Raw genomic sequence first — 17,324 nt, 5'->3', positions numbered from 1 at the left:
AAAATTTAGTACGCTGCATTCAACCGTTCCGTAGGGAGCCGACCACGCGTCTGAGCCGCGCGGCATGGTACCTCGTAGACGCAGGCGTGGTGATGCCTCTCCCCTCGCCCGCCGCCGCCGCCCCCGCTCGCCGGTCACAGTGTCTTGGACATCATACGCGAGTGTCAATTTTATTGCAGTTATTTTAAAATTTCAAATTATTGTAGTAACTTCTAATTTGTTTGTTCGTATTAAGTTATGTCAAGGTACAATTTATTTTACAATTAAATATTGATATACAGGTTATAATGAGTCAATAGTATAGATTAGATAGTGCTTATCATGTTGAATAACTTTTCCTAAGACGGTATTTGCATATCTCTGAAAATTTAGCTGGGCTGTTAAGGGTTCTGCATCAGATTATCTAGACCTTTAATTTTATTACGTTATTAGAAAGTGCTTATCATGCTGAGCAATTTTTCCTAAGACGGTATTTTCATATCTCTCAAAGTTTAGCTGGGCTGCTAAGGGTTCTGCATCAGGCAGTCTAGACCTTCAATTTTTTTCTTTCATATCATTTCCACGGCATTTTATTCTTTCATACATATTTTTTAGATAACTTGAACCGTTTACGCAGCGCACGCAACGGAAGTCTCCAAAGTTGAATAATTTTCCCCGTTTTTTCCACATTTTCCTCTTATTCTTCGTCCCTATTGGTCGCACTGTGATGATCTATAGCCTAAAGCCTTCCTCGATAAATGGACTATCCAACACAAAAAGAATTTTTTAATTCGACCCAGTAGTTCCGGAGATTAGCGCGTTCAAACAAACAAACAAACAAACTCTTCAGCTTTATAATATTAGTATAGATTGAATATGATTTTCAGATAATTTATAGCAATATTTCGAACTGATACACATGAATTTTTTCGGAAAAGGGTCAATATAGGTCGGATCGAAGCCACAAGTGGGTTTTTGAAAAGTTGCGAAAAAGAACAAGTAGGTTTAAAGAAGAAAATTCTTTTTCACGACAATTATCAACGAAGATCGTTATTTGTTGAGTAATCGGTCAGCCCGCGTCGCTCGACCCTTCTACCACGCGACTCGGCATCCCCAACCATGCATTTCAACCGATCGAGCACGGCTCGAAGCGTTCAACTATGTTCAACGATTTTTTCCATTATTTCAAACTACCTCTACGATGTTGAAATGATTCATGGTTATTCCTTGGAGTATTTGACGAATTTCTATATTTTTTTTGTTTATTAATATTGAGTACAGCAATAAATATCACCTAAATTCCAAATACGGTTATCTCCGGTTTTTATTAACAAATTCAGTTTTTTTTTTTCAAACACTCAGTGAAGGAAGAACAAAAAGAATCTGTCAAGATTTATTCAAATTCGGGTTCAATTATCGAAAATATCTCTGTTTGTTTGAGAGAAAAAATTTTAAAATCGCAGAAGAACTCGTGTTTTATGGATGAACAAATTTTTTTTCTCTTGTATCTGGAAAGTACTCATGGAAAACTACATTCACGATGTTTTGGTACCACGTGACGATCGTTCGTGGAAAAGTATGGGCAATCCGCGGATTTTGTCTCGTCAAGTATTGTTACTCAACTATGAAACCCAGATAAGCGAATCTTTGACCATTCTCTGGGGAAAGGATTGAAATTACTGCTCCATCAATTACGATACCACAAGTTGATTGTTGATCAAGTTATTCGAAAAAATCGAAAAAAAAATTTCCGTGTTTGCGTGCAATTTACAAGTAAACTAAATTTTAGAAAATTTTGATATGGGACTCATCATCTAGATCTTGTTACGACGAACAACTTTTCTACAAAAAATTTTTCCGAAAAGTTTACAGAAAAAAAGTTTTGTTGCGAAATATGGGTTTGTCAAATTCCAAGAACTTTTTGCGGCCAAACCCGTTTGGAAAAAAATGTTAGACTTTTTAGAGTAGCTTTCTACTGAAATTACAAAAATCGGCCAGCCTATGTTCTTTCTTATTAATATAGACACCATTTTCTGCTCAATTCGACTGGACTAGTAGCTAGCGGCCAACACTACAGAATAGCCCAACGAGTCGAGCTAATGCACCCCACCACAGTTAACGATCCGTGGCAGGTGCTGACTACCGATTTGATTGAGCTCCTCCCACGCTCTAAGAGTGGTTACACTTTTCTGCTGGTCACCCAGTACAAGTTCACCAAGTGGGTGGAACTCAAACCGCTCCAAACTGCCACCTCCGCCAACATAACCCACGCCATAAAACGAATAATCCTGCGCCACGGAGTACCGGAATCCATCACCAGTGATAACGGACGAGAGTTTATCAGCCACGAATTTACCGACATGCTGGACAGTACGTCATTTGGCACTGAAAGAAACCGCCTTACACCTTACAGTATAACCCCGTCGAGCGAACTAATCGGGTTATCAAGACCATGGTAGCCCAATACACCGGAAAGAATCAGAAGGAGTGGGACCAGAAGATACCGAAAGAAGTGGCATTCGCTTATAACTGCTACTCACGACACGACCAGATTCTCACCCGCCCGCCTCAACTATGGCCGAGAATTGAATTCACTAGAGTCGGAATCCCGGCCGTTTAGTATCCGAAACACCACTACGTATGTAACAATGGCAGAAGGCCGCAAGAATTCATGAACTAAGGTATTCGTCCCAGAGGCAAAGCCTCCAACGCGAGAGGCTCCGGGCCGTCCGCGAGTGCCCGTATGCGGACCGGCGCCCCCGACATCAGCACTAGAGGCGGTATTCATAGTCAGGTCTTAGGGCCGTGCTCAATGAAGACGGTCTTATTCGTCAAGTCGGTCTTAAGATGGCGAAGGATTCATAGTCCGCGGATAAGACAGACGGTCTTCACGCAGGCGGCGCTGCTTAGTACCACCTTATTCCATGAAGGGCCGTCTTCTGGAAGCACGGTCTTGAATACGGTCTTATTCGAGGAATAGGTAATGTTTCGAAATTTGCCACTCGACTGACCAATGATAGCCCTGGACGCGCCGGCAGATAACTGACGTCCGCCGTTAAAATACTAGTGGTATACGTCACTACTGTCACAGTTTGAATTCATCAAGCGTTTGACACTTACTTCATTTCTAAATTTCTGTGTTGTAGTCTTTAGAATTGAATAAATAATATAATGGCTGCAAGAGGCAAACATTATACTTCCCTCGACAAGAAACTATTTTTAGAAATACTGAAAGATCACAAATTAAAAAAGCTGTGGACTAAATTAAAACAAGCACAAAGAGACGCATTAACGAAAGAGAGGCAATTTCGAATGGCTACACGTGGTGGTCCTGAAGAGGCAGTTGCAGACATTGATCTCGACGTTGCAGCAATAGCCCCACACTTGATGGAAAATGCTTCCTCGATATTTAGTTGTAACACAAGTCAGGCGGAATCAAGAGCTGCAGACGATACCAGTGATTACTATTTCCATTCTAAATATTATTCAGTTATCTTGTAATCGATGACAAATTTTGATACCACATAACTTACTGTATGATAATCGGTTTAATTGCATTTTTGTGTTGCAGATATCTCAATTGAACAGGAGAAGGAAGACGACGAATCGCCGTTACGCTATGAAGACATTCGCCATTTAATTGATGATGATGGTGATAAATCACTGGTAGATGCTACTCCAAGCACTTCATCAGGTATCTTGCACATTCACAGTAAACTTTCGATAATGATTTATGTCTTTTTTTATTGGAAAAAATACTATATTCAACGTTTCAATATTTACAGCAACTCCGGTACCTCTTCGCAGAAAGATTTGTGTGAAAGGGAAGCGAAAGAACTCCGAATCATTGGGAGTTAGTTGCTCAACGTCCGCCGACTCAAAATCTTCGGATATATTGACGAGAGAAACGCTTGCGGATGATGTGCAAATTAAGGGAGTGTCAACCGAATATTGTGCATCGTCTTCAGACTGACCACATGGTTGAGCTCCAATGTTTGGAGATTAGAAAAGCAGAAGCGGAAGTCGAGTTAGCTGAGCTAAAACTTCGTTCAGCGATGAATAACGAATCAGTTCATGAGAGAGATGTAAATTTGAGTGACGAGTGTACAGGTTCTGTAACTGGAGAAAACAATAGCGTTAGTAGTAGGGATTCGGTAAATAAAGATATAGCTGAACCAAACAATGTTCACTTTCGTGCCCAGTTAGCCGATTGTTTTATCAACAATAATATAAATCATGTCCAAGGTAACTCGATAATTGCGTCACTCAGATGCCATAGGTGCTTGTCTTCTTTACCAAAAGATACATGGACAAGGACAAGCCTGGAAAATACTGACACATAGGATTTGTTGCTGGAATTTTAAAAGAATTGTCCAAGCAAGATTCAGCTATTCCTGATCTTCTAGACATAGATATTAGCACCGATGAGGTAGCTGCAAAAAGAAATGGTTTCACACAGTATTGGCCCATTCAATTTCGTATAGTCAACATTCCTGAAAGTTCTGTACTTATCGCAGGTATTGATGAAGGAAAAGGCAAGCCGGAAAATGCAGAGGATTTTCTTAGGATGTTCACAGACGAAGTCACGGATGTGTTTGCAAAAGGTGGTATAATATTTCAAACGCGCTTGATAGGAATCAAGTTTAGGTACTTTATAGCTCACGCTCCCTGCCAGGGCTTTCATACTAAATCATAAAGGCCATATGTCATCGAACCCATGTTCCAAATGTACAGTGGTAGGTTCAAGATATGAGAATCGAAAAATGATTTTTCAAGGCACTAGACACCACTTGCGAACCGATCAAGAATATGAGCAAAAAGTCGACAAAGATCATCATAAGAATGGAATCAGCCCTTTGACTTTTCTTCGAATAGGTGGTGTAACAGCAGCCCCGTTTGACGTCATCCATCTTGTATTTTTGGGAGTCATGAAAAAACCATGTAAAGCATGGATTAATGGTAAAAGCATGGATAATGGTCGGGTAAAAAGATTCAAATACTATCGTTTCGCCTGAAAGAAGTTGCAAAATCTTGTCCTCGTGATTTCTCACAGAAACCTCGCCCAATTTCGGAATACAAACGCTACAAAGCAACTGAGTTTCGTCAACTTCTTATAGTGACGTCTATCAAGCTAGCACCGCCACAAGAGAAATATTGAGTTCAGTATATGTAATAATTAAATGCTAATTAGATGCTAATTAAATGCTCTAATGCCGAATTTGTCGCTCTGCATTTTATAAAAAAAACCTGTGGCGGTGCCAGCTTGGATTCAAGCTAGCAGCGCCACATTGAAAAATCAGCTAAGAGAGGGTGATTTCGAAAAAGTGATTGGGCAGTAATTAAATGCTAATTAGATGCTCCAATAATACCCAGGGCCCGAATTTGTCGCTCTGCATTTTATAAAAAAAACCTGTGGCGGTGCCAGCTTGGATTCAAGCTAGCAGCGCCACATTGAAAAATCAGCTAAGAGAGGGTGATTTCGAAAAAGTGATTGGGCAGTAATTAAATGCTAATTAGATGCTCCAATAATACCCAAGGCCCGAATTTGTCGCTCGTCATTTTCGATTTTTTCTCAATTTTTTTCGATTTTTTCTGCCGTCTGTGGGGCTGCTGACGGTGTCGAGGGTCGAATCTACGACGGGGATGACAAATTCGAAAAAGTGATTGGGCAGTAATTAAATGCTAATTAGATGCTCCAATAATACCCAAGGCCCGAATTTGTCGCTCGTCATTTTCGATTTTTTTTCAATTTTTTTCGATTTTTTCTACCGTCTGTGGGGCTGCTGACGGTGTCGAGGGTCGAATCTACGACGGGGATGACAAATTCGAAAAAGTGATTGGGCAGTAATTAAATGCTAATTAGATGCTCCAATAATACCCAAGGCCCGAATTTGTCGCTCGTCATTTTCGATTTTTTTTCAATTTTTTTCGATTTTTTCTACCGTCTGTGGGGCTGCTGACGGTGTCGAGGGTCGAATCTACGACGGGGATGACAAATTCGAAAAAGTGATTGGGCAGTAATTAAATGCTAATTAGATGCTCCAATAATACCCAAGGCCCGAATTTGTCGCTCGTCATTTTCGATTTTTTTTCAATTTTTTTCGATTTTTTCTACCGTCTGTGGGGCTGCTGACGGTGTCGAGGGTCGAATCTACGACGGGGATGACAAATTCGAAAAAGTGATTGGGCAGTAATCAAATGCTAATTAGATGCTCCAATAATACCCAAGGCCCGAATTTGTCGCTCGTCATTTTCGATTTTTTTTCAATTTTTTTCGATTTTTTCTACCGTCTGTGGGGCTGCTGACGGTGTCGAGGGTCGAATCTACGACGGGGATGACAAATTCGAAAAAGTGATTGGGCAGTAATCAAATGCTAATTAGATGCTCCAATAATACCCAAGGCCCGAATTTGTCGCTCGTCATTTTCGATTTTTTTTCAATTTTTTTCGATTTTTTCTACCGTCTGTGGGGCTGCTGACGGTGTCGAGGGTCGAATCTACGACGGGGATGACAAATTCGAAAAAGTGATTGGGCAGTAATTAAATGCTAATTAGATGCTCCAATAATACCCAAGGCCCGAATTTGTCGCTCGTCATTTTCGATTTTTTTTCAATTTTTTTCGATTTTTTCTACCGTCTGTGGGGCTGCTGACGGTGTCGAGGGTCGAATCTACGACGGGGATGACAAATTCGAAAAAGTGATTGGGCAGTAATTAAATGCTAATTAGATGCTCCAATAATACCCAAGGCCCGAATTTGTCGCTCGTCATTTTCGATTTTTTTTCAATTTTTTTCGATTTTTTCTACCGTCTGTGGGGCTGCTGACGGTGTCGAGGGTCGAATCTACGACGGGGATGACAAATTCGAAAAAGTGATTGGGCAGTAATTAAATGCTAATTAGATGCTCCAATAATACCCAAGGCCCGAATTTGTCGCTCGTCATTTTCGATTTTTTTTCAATTTTTTTCGATTTTTTCTACCGTCTGTGGGGCTGCTGACGGTGTCGAGGGTCGAATATACGACGGGGATGACAAATTCGAAAAAGTGATTGGGCAGTAATTAAATGCTAATTAGATGCTCCAATAATACCCAAGGCCCGAATTTGTCGCTCGTCATTTTCGATTTTTTTTCAATTTTTTTCGATTTTTTCTACCGTCTGTGGGGCTGCTGACGGTGTCGAGGGTCGAATCTACGATGGGGATGACAAATCCGGAGAATGAATGACATAATAATAGAATGATAATTAGATGCTGATTAAATGCTATAACGACGAATTTGTCGCTCATCGTTTTTAATTTTTTTGCATCCTCAAGGGCTGAATTCGGTGAACTAAGCATCTTGAGGCGAGTGGCAAAAATTTTACACGAATCGAATTTTTCAGGTTCGAGTCATTGGTTGACGACTGGTGACATTGCTAATTCAATGAACATACGACATAGAATCAATCGTCTCAACATGAGTTCACGTAAAAATTAAAAATGACATTGATTTTTGCACATTCTACCGAAGGGCAGGTACTATTATGATGATAAAGTCTGCAGAGTTTCAAATTCTTTGGATAATTATTTTAACCGTAATAAAAAAATCAAGAATTAAAAAATTAAGCGGCACGGATTCAAATTAAGATAGAGCCCTGAAACTTGGGGTACATTTTTTCAAATTTGTTTCGGAACATTTGAGCTTCTGGGAGCATGGAAATTCAAAAATACCCCCGACTAAGGACCACTCTAATGTAAATATTCCATCTTTATTGTTATTGCTTCTCCTAAATTATAATACACAGGCCCGTCGATTATATCTAATATCATTTCACTCTTCATTTCTTTTTACGTTTTTTTTTTATCATTATTATTCTAGTTCATTTTCATATTTTGTTCACCCTAATTTGCTTATTTTTCTTTTTCTAGTTTGAATTGCGCAGTGTTCAAGTCCCTAATTAATAAATTTATTTATTCATTCATTCTACTAAGTTAGTTAGTGTAAGTTAGAGTAAAAAATGAAGTTAAAAATAATAACACAAAAATAACATAATAGTTGATCCGATAACCTGAAAACTATTTCTTGTATTAAATATATAATATATGTAGACATATAACAACGAGAACTAACGATATACATATACGAACATTTGGTATCGACATTAATTTTTTATACAATAGAATTCATTTTTCTCACCCTTTCTTTGTTTTCTTTCATACAAGTCGCATCATAGCTGTCTAATTCACAATCAGTCTTTAAATTTGTTACTCCGGGTTTTGTTTGTAGAACACAACGCTTTGAGTTTGATTGCCAATGAATTGAAAGTTTTCGCTGCGGTGATATAGCTACTAATAATCTGATTCAATATTAATTCTATTAGTTTCTTGGTATCTCCCTATTATGCTGGTATCAGCGAAATGTTATTTTCGGCAATAAAAAATTCTTTCTTGAAACTCCAGAATATTCCAGCTAACTTCATGGGGGTGAAAATTGTATAGCACTCTTGACCCCGAGAAAATTGTATTTAGACCAACTAAAAAAAAAAAAAACAACCAAAGAATAAAATAGTTATTGATGATGCAATAATCAAAATTTTTGTGGAAGATTTTCAGTGATCATTGTGTAATGATAATGGTTTTTATTGAGAGCCAATTTCGAATTTAAAACATCTCGTCTTAAATATATGTTATCAATTACTTCGCCATAAGTGTTATGAAAATTTTGTATACATAAAGATTGTACGACATAAAATGGAAACTACTAAACCACGAATAAAACATTGCAATGAAAAACAATGCCATGAATAATCAAAGAGTTCAAGTGAGATGCTTGATAATATTTTTAGTTAATTGGATAAAGCAACAAGTAAGCCAAAAATACTATTTTAACATCTCGTATCACTTGAATCTTTTTCAGTAACTCTATCTGTACATTTTTACTCTCCACTCAACCGTCTTCGCAACTTTACAGATCGAAGCTAAGACGGTAACAATTTCACCTTTATATAGCATTTTACCATATGTATATTAAACTATATTGTTCAGAATTCAACATATTTGTTAATAAGAATGCTTTGCACGGGTCACCATATGTTCGAAGCCGAAATTCTATGGATTTGGCTTACAAAAAAAGGTTTGTGACTAGCAGTGCAAGCCAAAAACATTGCCAGCGCAAGGGCGCTACAATGTATGGCGCGCTCCGTAGATTTTCGTTTAAAGTATCCCGCTTCGTATTAGTGGGTATTCAATTCGGCATTTTTGATCTCAATTTGGCATTTTCGATCTCATTTTGCTTTTAAAAGAAATGAGGTGGTTTTACTCAGTCTTTCATCAGCCTGCACACGAATCGTTCGTCAGTAAGTTGACTTAAGACATCGCGATTCAGTTTGCATCACGGTTAAAAAATGGTTAAGCCAGTGGGGAAACCCTATAAAGTGGATCGGGGCACGGTTATAAGTGTAATTAAAAAACATAAAGACAGAGTTATACGTGATAAGAAAGTGGTTTCGAAGCTAGATCCAGTGTGGCAAATAATATCGAAGGAGTTGGAGAATCAATTAAGACCGGGGACTCTATACTCTATGGTATGCAGAAACGATATTCGGCAGCAAATAGATCCAGTGCATATTAAACTGAACACCTCGGGCGTGGATGACACGATCATTTCTAATGTCTCCACTAACACCAACAATGACTCGAGTGTTGAGCCTGGGTTCCACGAGTTCACCATTTGGGCAGATCGACGTTCATATTTAGAACTTATGGAACCAAGGGTTTATAAACGCATAGAAGCAGCCAGAATCAAAAAATACGCACGTGAATGTACGGTTTTGGCGCCAGGTCTTTGGGAAGAATGGATTTCTAATGAAATTTATGGAGCCACGCGATTGTCATGCGCATATAATTTCCGTTATGCCAAAGTAATCAAGGATGGCACACGCGGTACAATAACTGGTATGTATACATCTGTGCTCAACAAATTCTATTATATTACTAGCTGACCCGGCAAACGTTGTTTTGCCATATAAATAATTTCCTAGTAATTTCTAGTGTAGACAAAAAATAGCTTACTTATTGTAAGTATGTATGTATGTTAGAATGTGTATATTGTATGTATGTAAGAATGTGGTATATGCGTGAAATAAGCATGGAGCGCTGTGAACGATGAGGGAATATAAAAATAACAAAAGGCAAACATTATTTTTAAGTTATTATAATCTTCTAATATATAAAATTCTCGTGTCACAGTTTTCGTTGCCATACCGGTCAAGCCGTTTGGAGGAGTTCAAGTTCGAACACCGTGACACGAGAATTTTATATATTAGATCATTCAAATTCAGAGAGAGATACGCAGAAGAAACTTGGGCTGAACATCTGTAAAAAAAAAAAATAGAGACATTAATACAATAATAAAATAACCCTGAAGATTATGAGCATAAAAATGATCGTTTTTGTTCGATGCTGCGTAGTTTTGAACAAGTATACGAGTCGATCAATTGTAAAATCTGGTAAACCTGAGGCATTTCACGCCAAAATCGGATACCATTCCGTTTTTTGCATCTCCGAAAATTTTTCATGTTTTAGTGCTGGTCCGATAATGGGAAAATAATGGAATCTTTTTTTTTCTTTCAATTTTTAATGTTTTTTTCAATTTTTTCGATTTGCAAATTGACGGAAAAAATATTGTTATGCTCAGGGGCTACTATCAATAATTGTTTGATTGTTACAAAAGGATTAAAGGAAATGATATTAAAAAATGTCTCTATGATTATAACTTTGATATTTTATAGGTACGTGTGACTGTAAAGGGATGATTACCTGTACAATTTTACTTACGGACGGCACTCCTGACGAGAACGTTCAGATTAAATGCACAGCCACAAAAGGCCCAGGTAAATGCGGGAAACGTTATTTACGTGCACCCATAAGGCAACGTATCGCCGAAGAATTAGGCACAAAATCAGCCGTCGTGTACCGCGCGGAGCAGGCTGATAAGAGAATGCGTTCAGGGGATCCAGAGCCACCTACCCTGTACAAAAAAAGCGCTCTTAATAACGCACGCTATGAATATAAAGCATCGCAATACTTAGACCGTGATCCGTTACGTGCGTTGCAAATGATGAAACTGGAACTGCTGCAAAATTCGCTTCATAGCATAGGTCTAGATCCCTTCTACGTCCATTACTGGACGAACCATCAGCTCCATGTATTTAGAGATTATGCGAAGCGAGAGCCAGCATGCATTTGTATTGATGCGACTGGTGGTGTGGTGCGAAAACTGGAGAAATGTGATGGAACAAAGAGTAGCCATCCGTTTTTGTACCACGCCGTCATTAATAATCAACATGGCCAATTGACAGTCGCACAGATGATCAGTGAGAGACACACGACGGTAGCTATCGGACATTGGTTAGCAGAATGGGTCTCACAAGCTGGGGTATATCCGAAGGAGGTGGTTTGCGACTCTTCAAAAGCGATACTGACAGCTGTGATTAGAAACTTCACAGGATACGGGACAATTGAAGATTACGCGAATGCCTGCACACATTCAGTTATGCCACCGTGCTACGTGCGGATTGATGTGGCACATTTCATAAAAATGTACGCCAATCTTCTGCAAGGTTCACCCAAGCGCGTCAAAGTTTTTTACCTGGCTGTACTAGGGCAACTCATACAGGTCCGTGATATCGACACTGCAAAGGAAATGTTGAAGTCCATATTAACAGTTGCACTTTCCGCAACTGATGGAAATTTACCTTGTGGCCAGCCAGCTCAATGTGAGATTCACAGAAATTTGTTGAGGAATCGGATTGATCCTTCCATCGAAATTCACAATGTAGACAGTGATGCGCCGACTGCCATACGTCCTGAGCTGGATAGCGTGTTCGATGACAGCGAAAGTTCCACGTTTTGGTACTCTTGGAGTAAGGATATCGACCTGGAAGTGAAAAATGTGTCACAAGCCGAAGAAGGGGATCGTGACAACGCCCATTTTCTACCCAAATTTGCAACTCGACTTCTCAGCGATGTACGCTGGTTTCCTTTATGGTCATGCGTATGCCGTGATTTATTTAAATACGGTCGTGTACCAGCTAGCAGCGCACCGGTAGAAAGTGAATTTAACGTATTGAAGACTCACTTACTTCGTAATGAACCTAGAGCACTGCGGGTAGATACCTTTGTGAAGAGACATCTTGGGTATATAAGCGGGCAAACGAAGATAGTCGATGCCCAAACTATCTCCGCAAGCGCTGATGCTTCAGATACTCAAGCATCTCAGATTATCGAAAACTCATCTACTGAGTTCCCGCAAGCTTCCATCAAAGCCGACCCGGAGGATGTTGACACATCCATCCAAATTATCAAAGTGCATGTAGCTGCATCACCACCTCCATCAAAACCTCGAAAAGATATGAAAAGTTCCATATCTTGTGAAGTCTGTTTCGGTCTGATTGAATTGGACTCAGCTGATGCCGACAAGGAAGGATCCAGGATATGTGTAGATTGTACCAACCTGGATAGTACCGCAAAAATTATAGCATCGAGGGAAGTTGAGGACTGGGGTGGTTTAGTATCTACCGATACCAAGGCAAAATTACGGCAAAAATCGAGATATATAAACAAAAATTATACTACCTTTGACTCCATATCCAATGACGCACTCCCTAAAATACCCATCATGAAGAATGGTAACACTTTAACACTGCAGGTAATACTTAATCGCTCATTCGGGGCAACTTTCAACCACATACGTACAAACTAATTTTTTTGTACTCCAAATTCCAATATTGATCCTCCCGATTAGCTGACTAATGATTGCTACGTACATCGCCCACCGTGGTTTAACAAGCAATCTTATTAACAATATATTGAACTGTTCTTTCTTTTCCTTAAATTTAATGTATGTGGTACATACATATTACGGTGTGTCGCCTAAAAAATTTTCTCAAAATTTCCGACCAATCGATAAAGATTTAGAGATGGCTACAACAGAGTGTATGATTGCCATTCAAATATCACACTCAAATTTATTTTTTCATAATCTGGCCGCGAAACTTTCATCTCAATTAAACTTAAGACTGTTTTGTTGACTCAAAAGAGAAGTTAGTAAAAAAAAAATATATATTTTTTTTCAAAACACCCTAGTATACCTTATTATGTATGCTTATTTTCTATTTTGTGTCACTTGTACAGGCTTCAAGGTTTGCTGCCGGAAAATATTCTTTCACGAATACTTGCGCGTTCGATAGCGCGACGAACGTAATACTTGTCGCTGCGTTTGATAGACCACAAGTGAGGAAAGCCGTGGAGGATCTTAAGGACAATAATCCGATCTTTAACTTGATAGTAGACATAATGACTAAGGGTCTACGCGCTTACTCTTACCAACTGAGGGCACAAATACTACTCGATTTCCACGAATCTGTCAGAAGGGTAAAAAATTGTCACTTGGTCGACTGCGAGTCGAACGTCTGTCCAGTGTTAGCTAGGGCATTCATAAACACGCCAAGCCTTCGTGAGATATCGCCGTGCGCCAAAGGATGTAAATCCGTAGATAAATCGCTACGAACGATCAGCGTTAATCGAGACCATCTGATGCGGCATCAAGATTTTGATAACGTACTGCATAACATTTTGAGTAGTCGTGGTAGAGGCTATTGTGTGAAGTGTCGAGCACCCACGGACCACGTTATCACCGCTACGGGTAATTTTCCATTCAAAAACGTTCATCCTTTTTTTTATATTGTAAAATATCACTGCCCGATTGATTTATGTTAATTTGTTATTTGTATTGTTATTCTCTTCTTTCTTTGATGTTCTTTCTTCATTCTTCCATCTTTAAGTTGGGTCCTAATCAAGCATCTGGCTGATGTTTTCGTTGAACGTCGTGTATCTGTAAAAACAGCTTTTAATCACTTGACGAAGCAAAATTAAAAAAAAAAGACTTCATGTATTGATTGCACTCATCATAACTTCATTCTTTTCTGATATTTTACACCTCACATATGAAGAAACACAAATTTTACTGATAAACTGAAATTCCTGAATTCAATTTCGACGAATTTATACCGGTCCGACGTGATTTCGCGATATGGGTACTAGTGTGTCCTGATTCTTTGTTTTCCCCCCTATTTTTCACGTCCCACTACCTGAAACTTGTGTTTTTCGTCCGAAATGAACCCTAATTAAAGATAAACGCTATACCTCAAGTATTGACTTTTTCATCTTAACACGTGATAATGATAATCCGTTATGTACATCAAGAAAATGTGTCGCAACGAATGGAATGTATTGTCTAGCCTTAATGTGAACGAAGATTCGGCAAAAAACAAAATTTTGGAGTGGTGGCCGGTAAAAAAATAGAAAAAAATTAAATTCAGGACAGCCGATTAGACACACATAATAAAAAATCTCCGTGAAATTTTGAATATTTTCAGCCATTTCGGTGACGAACATGTATAGATGTAGAATAGGAAATGAGAAAGTGATATTTCTCCTGAAATTTGATTACACAAAATCACTGATCGAATTTCAATCATTCGAGCACGATAAATCCGTGATTCAAATTTGCTAAATAGGGCATTCTGGAATGCATTGCATATATCCTGGTGATATTACACCAGAAGATAAAATGCCGTCTCTATATCAATTACTATTTGTTATGCTTTCGACATAACACTTACTTTTATGCGTAACGATTGGCATTTACAGGTCTTTTCATGATCATGGAAACGGATGATGTTGGAGTTTTAATGTTGGATCAAATCCCGAAGAGTTGCTGTGATCCGTTAAGCAATGGAAAGTCTCGTTACAGACTTATCGGTATAATAGATTTTACGCCTCCAAGGACAGCAACCCGATCTGTGGTCGATAATAACCCAGAGCTAGGGCACTATACGACAATTTCGTTGAGGCCACCGAGCTCGTATTTCAAATTCGACGACACGAGAGCCAATTCTGCGCCCGTAAGGTTAACTGGTAATCATCAAGCCAGACCTCACGCGCTTGTTTGGTTTAAATTCGACGAGTGAACCTGTGAAAGATATAAAAAAAAAAGATTAATTTTTATAAGATAAAATAATTATGAGATATTAAGTTTGAAATGTTTAAAATATGAAGTACTATTCTATACAGTAGATTTTGTTGGAAATAGAAAAAAAAACTATTTTCTTACCGATTTCTCCAGTTTTATTCCTATCGGACTTCAGGTATCAATTTTTTTTTTTCTTGGGACGCTGGTCTTCTGCTACAGACCGGCGCTGCCGTACCTTTACATCAATGGCTATGCTTTATTTGCAACATAATTATTACCGTGGAAAATGACTAAACTCGCTACTATGAGATGAATAAATAGCAGTCGAACACCAAAATTGTAACAGTTTAAAAAAAAATTTCACCACACCTTGACGGAAAGTTTCGTATTAATGCCCTCTTCGGAAAGAGCATTCTATTACGCGTGTCGCGAAAAAAAGTATACGCAGCGTGGTAAGAAAATTGTACCGTATCAAACTGCGTTTATGCACGTAATTTGAAATGTATACTACTTTTACTTGCTAGGTGCGTAATATACTATTATACTATAACTACCAATTTGGAAAAAGGCAAAGAGAAAAGGTTATCATCACCTTGCTTGGGATGATAATAATTCAGTCCCTAAATGGAAAGCAAACACTATAGTATACTTACGTTTTCTCCGGGTAGCAGATCCGAACAAAACACACTAGAAGGTGAGGCGAAATCACCTCACCCCTTGGCTCTCTTTCCCTGTTTGATAACACAGCACTGTGACTTAAATGTCGCTTTTGCAGTTTTAACTGAATATGAAAAATTTAATATTCTGGAGCGTGGTTACACGATGCCTGCTTCAATACGACGAACTGAATGAAAGATCTATTTACCTATCATGCTCCCCACTCTGAGTTACTTATAACGTCACACACACAGTGATAGGTCGCACGATAAAAACAGAAAACTCAACAAAAATGATCAACAAGGACGACCTTTTACTTCTACTTATTATGAAGTAGTTTTGGATGATCAGTTTTGATTTAATTTATGTTTTGTTTGTTTAATCAACACGAATGAATATTTATTGAACAAACACAAGATGCTTAAAAGACTCACCAGATCATTTTCGTAATAACGTACATGAGGTTCATTCGACAAGAAGACAGAAATATTATACCAAACCCGTGGCCAACGCAAGACTTTGAATTTCTCACAAAACTCAGAATATTCGATCAGCACTCTTTTTCTTGCACTGTAGCAAAACAACAAGAACGCTGTGCGCACGCTATATACTACGAATGTAGCCTATGTGTTAACCAGGGCCAGACAGAATAAGCAGAAGGTGAGTTCGCAGTGACAAGCTGATATTGACGTTGAGCCATGTATTTGTTAGCTTCATTTCGAGTGGGATAAGCTTTGGAATGTAACAGAAAAAATCGTAAATGACGAGCGACAAATTCGGGCCTTGGGTATTATTGGAGCATCTAATTAGCATTTAATTACTGCCCAATCACTTTTTCGAATTTGTCATCCCCGTCGTAGATTCGACCCTCGACACCGTCAGCAGCCCCACAGACGGTAGAAAAAATCGAAAAAAATTGAAAAAAAATCGAAAATGACGAGCGACAAATTCGGGCCTTGGGTATTATTGGAGCATCTGATTAGCATTTAATTACTGCCCAATCACTTTTTCGAATTTGTCATCCCCGTCGTAGATTCGACCCTCGACACCGTCAGCAGCCCCACAGACGGTAGAAAAAATCGAAAAAAATTGAAAAAAAATCGAAAATGACGAGCGACAAATTCGGGCCTTGGGTATTATTGGAGCATCTAATTAGCATTTAATTACTGCCCAATCACTTTTTCGAATTTGTCATCCCCGTCGTAGATTCGACCCTCGACACCGTCAGCAGCCCCACAGACGGTAGAAAAAATCGAAAAAAATTGAAAAAAAATCGAAAATGACGAGCGACAAATTCGGGCCTTGGGTATTATTGGAGCATCTAATTAGCATTTAATTACTGCCCAATCACTTTTTCGAATTTGTCATCCCCGTCGTAGATTCGACCCTCGACACCGTCAGCAGCCCCACAGACGGTAGAAAAAATCGAAAAAAATTGAAAAAAAATCGAAAATGACGAGCGACAAATTCGGGCCTTGGGTATTATTGGAGCATCTAATTAGCATTTAATTACTGCCCAATCACTTTTTCGAATTTGTCATCCCCGTCGTAGATTCGACCCTCGACACCGTCAGCAGCCCCACAGACGGTAGAAAAAATCGAAAAAAATTGAAAAAAAATCGAAAATGACGAGCGACAAATTCGGGCCTTGGGTATTATTGGAGCATCTAATTAGC

The 17,324-nt window shown here is 38.9% G+C and overlaps 1 protein-coding gene, 1 long non-coding RNA gene and 2 pseudogenes across 2 annotated transcripts; 3 read left to right on the top strand and 1 right to left on the bottom strand.

The window, feature by feature from the left end:
* Positions 1–3,139: 3,139 nt before the first annotated feature.
* On the top strand, positions 3,140–4,354 carry LOC125499691 (annotated as a pseudogene).
* On the top strand, positions 4,354–5,197 carry LOC112694877 (annotated as a pseudogene).
* A 7,533-nt stretch (positions 5,198–12,730) lies between these two features.
* LOC125502156 lies at positions 12,731–14,989 on the top strand. Its single transcript, XM_048659950.1, has 2 exons — positions 12,731–13,662; positions 14,670–14,989. The coding sequence occupies exons 1-2, from the start codon at positions 13,119–13,121 to the stop codon at positions 14,987–14,989; spliced, it is 864 nt and encodes a 287-aa protein (XP_048515907.1). The 5' UTR covers positions 12,731–13,118.
* On the bottom strand, positions 13,669–16,504 carry LOC125502157. The gene is made up of 3 exons (XR_007280004.1): positions 15,645–16,504; positions 14,642–15,226; positions 13,669–13,851 (listed from the first exon to the last, which is right to left on the bottom strand). It is a non-coding gene; the product is annotated as an uncharacterized LOC125502157 (long non-coding RNA).
* Positions 16,505–17,324: the final 820 nt, after the last annotated feature.

This window comes from Athalia rosae, chromosome 8, assembly GCF_917208135.1.
Source record: "Athalia rosae chromosome 8, iyAthRosa1.1, whole genome shotgun sequence".
In the NCBI taxonomy this organism is placed as follows: Eukaryota; Metazoa; Arthropoda; class Insecta; order Hymenoptera; family Athaliidae; genus Athalia; species Athalia rosae.
This window is presented reverse-complemented; position numbering and strand designations above follow the sequence as displayed.

Bases quoted from the DNA above. Each gene is read 5' to 3' on its own strand.
- LOC125502156 (XM_048659950.1), top strand. From the start codon at position 13,119: ATGCTTATTTTCTATTTTGTGTCACTTGTACAGGCTTCAAGGTTTGCT. The intron at 13,663-14,669 runs GTAATTTTCCAT...TGGCATTTACAG, and splicing joins CCACGTTATCACCGCTACGG to GTCTTTTCATGATCATGGAA.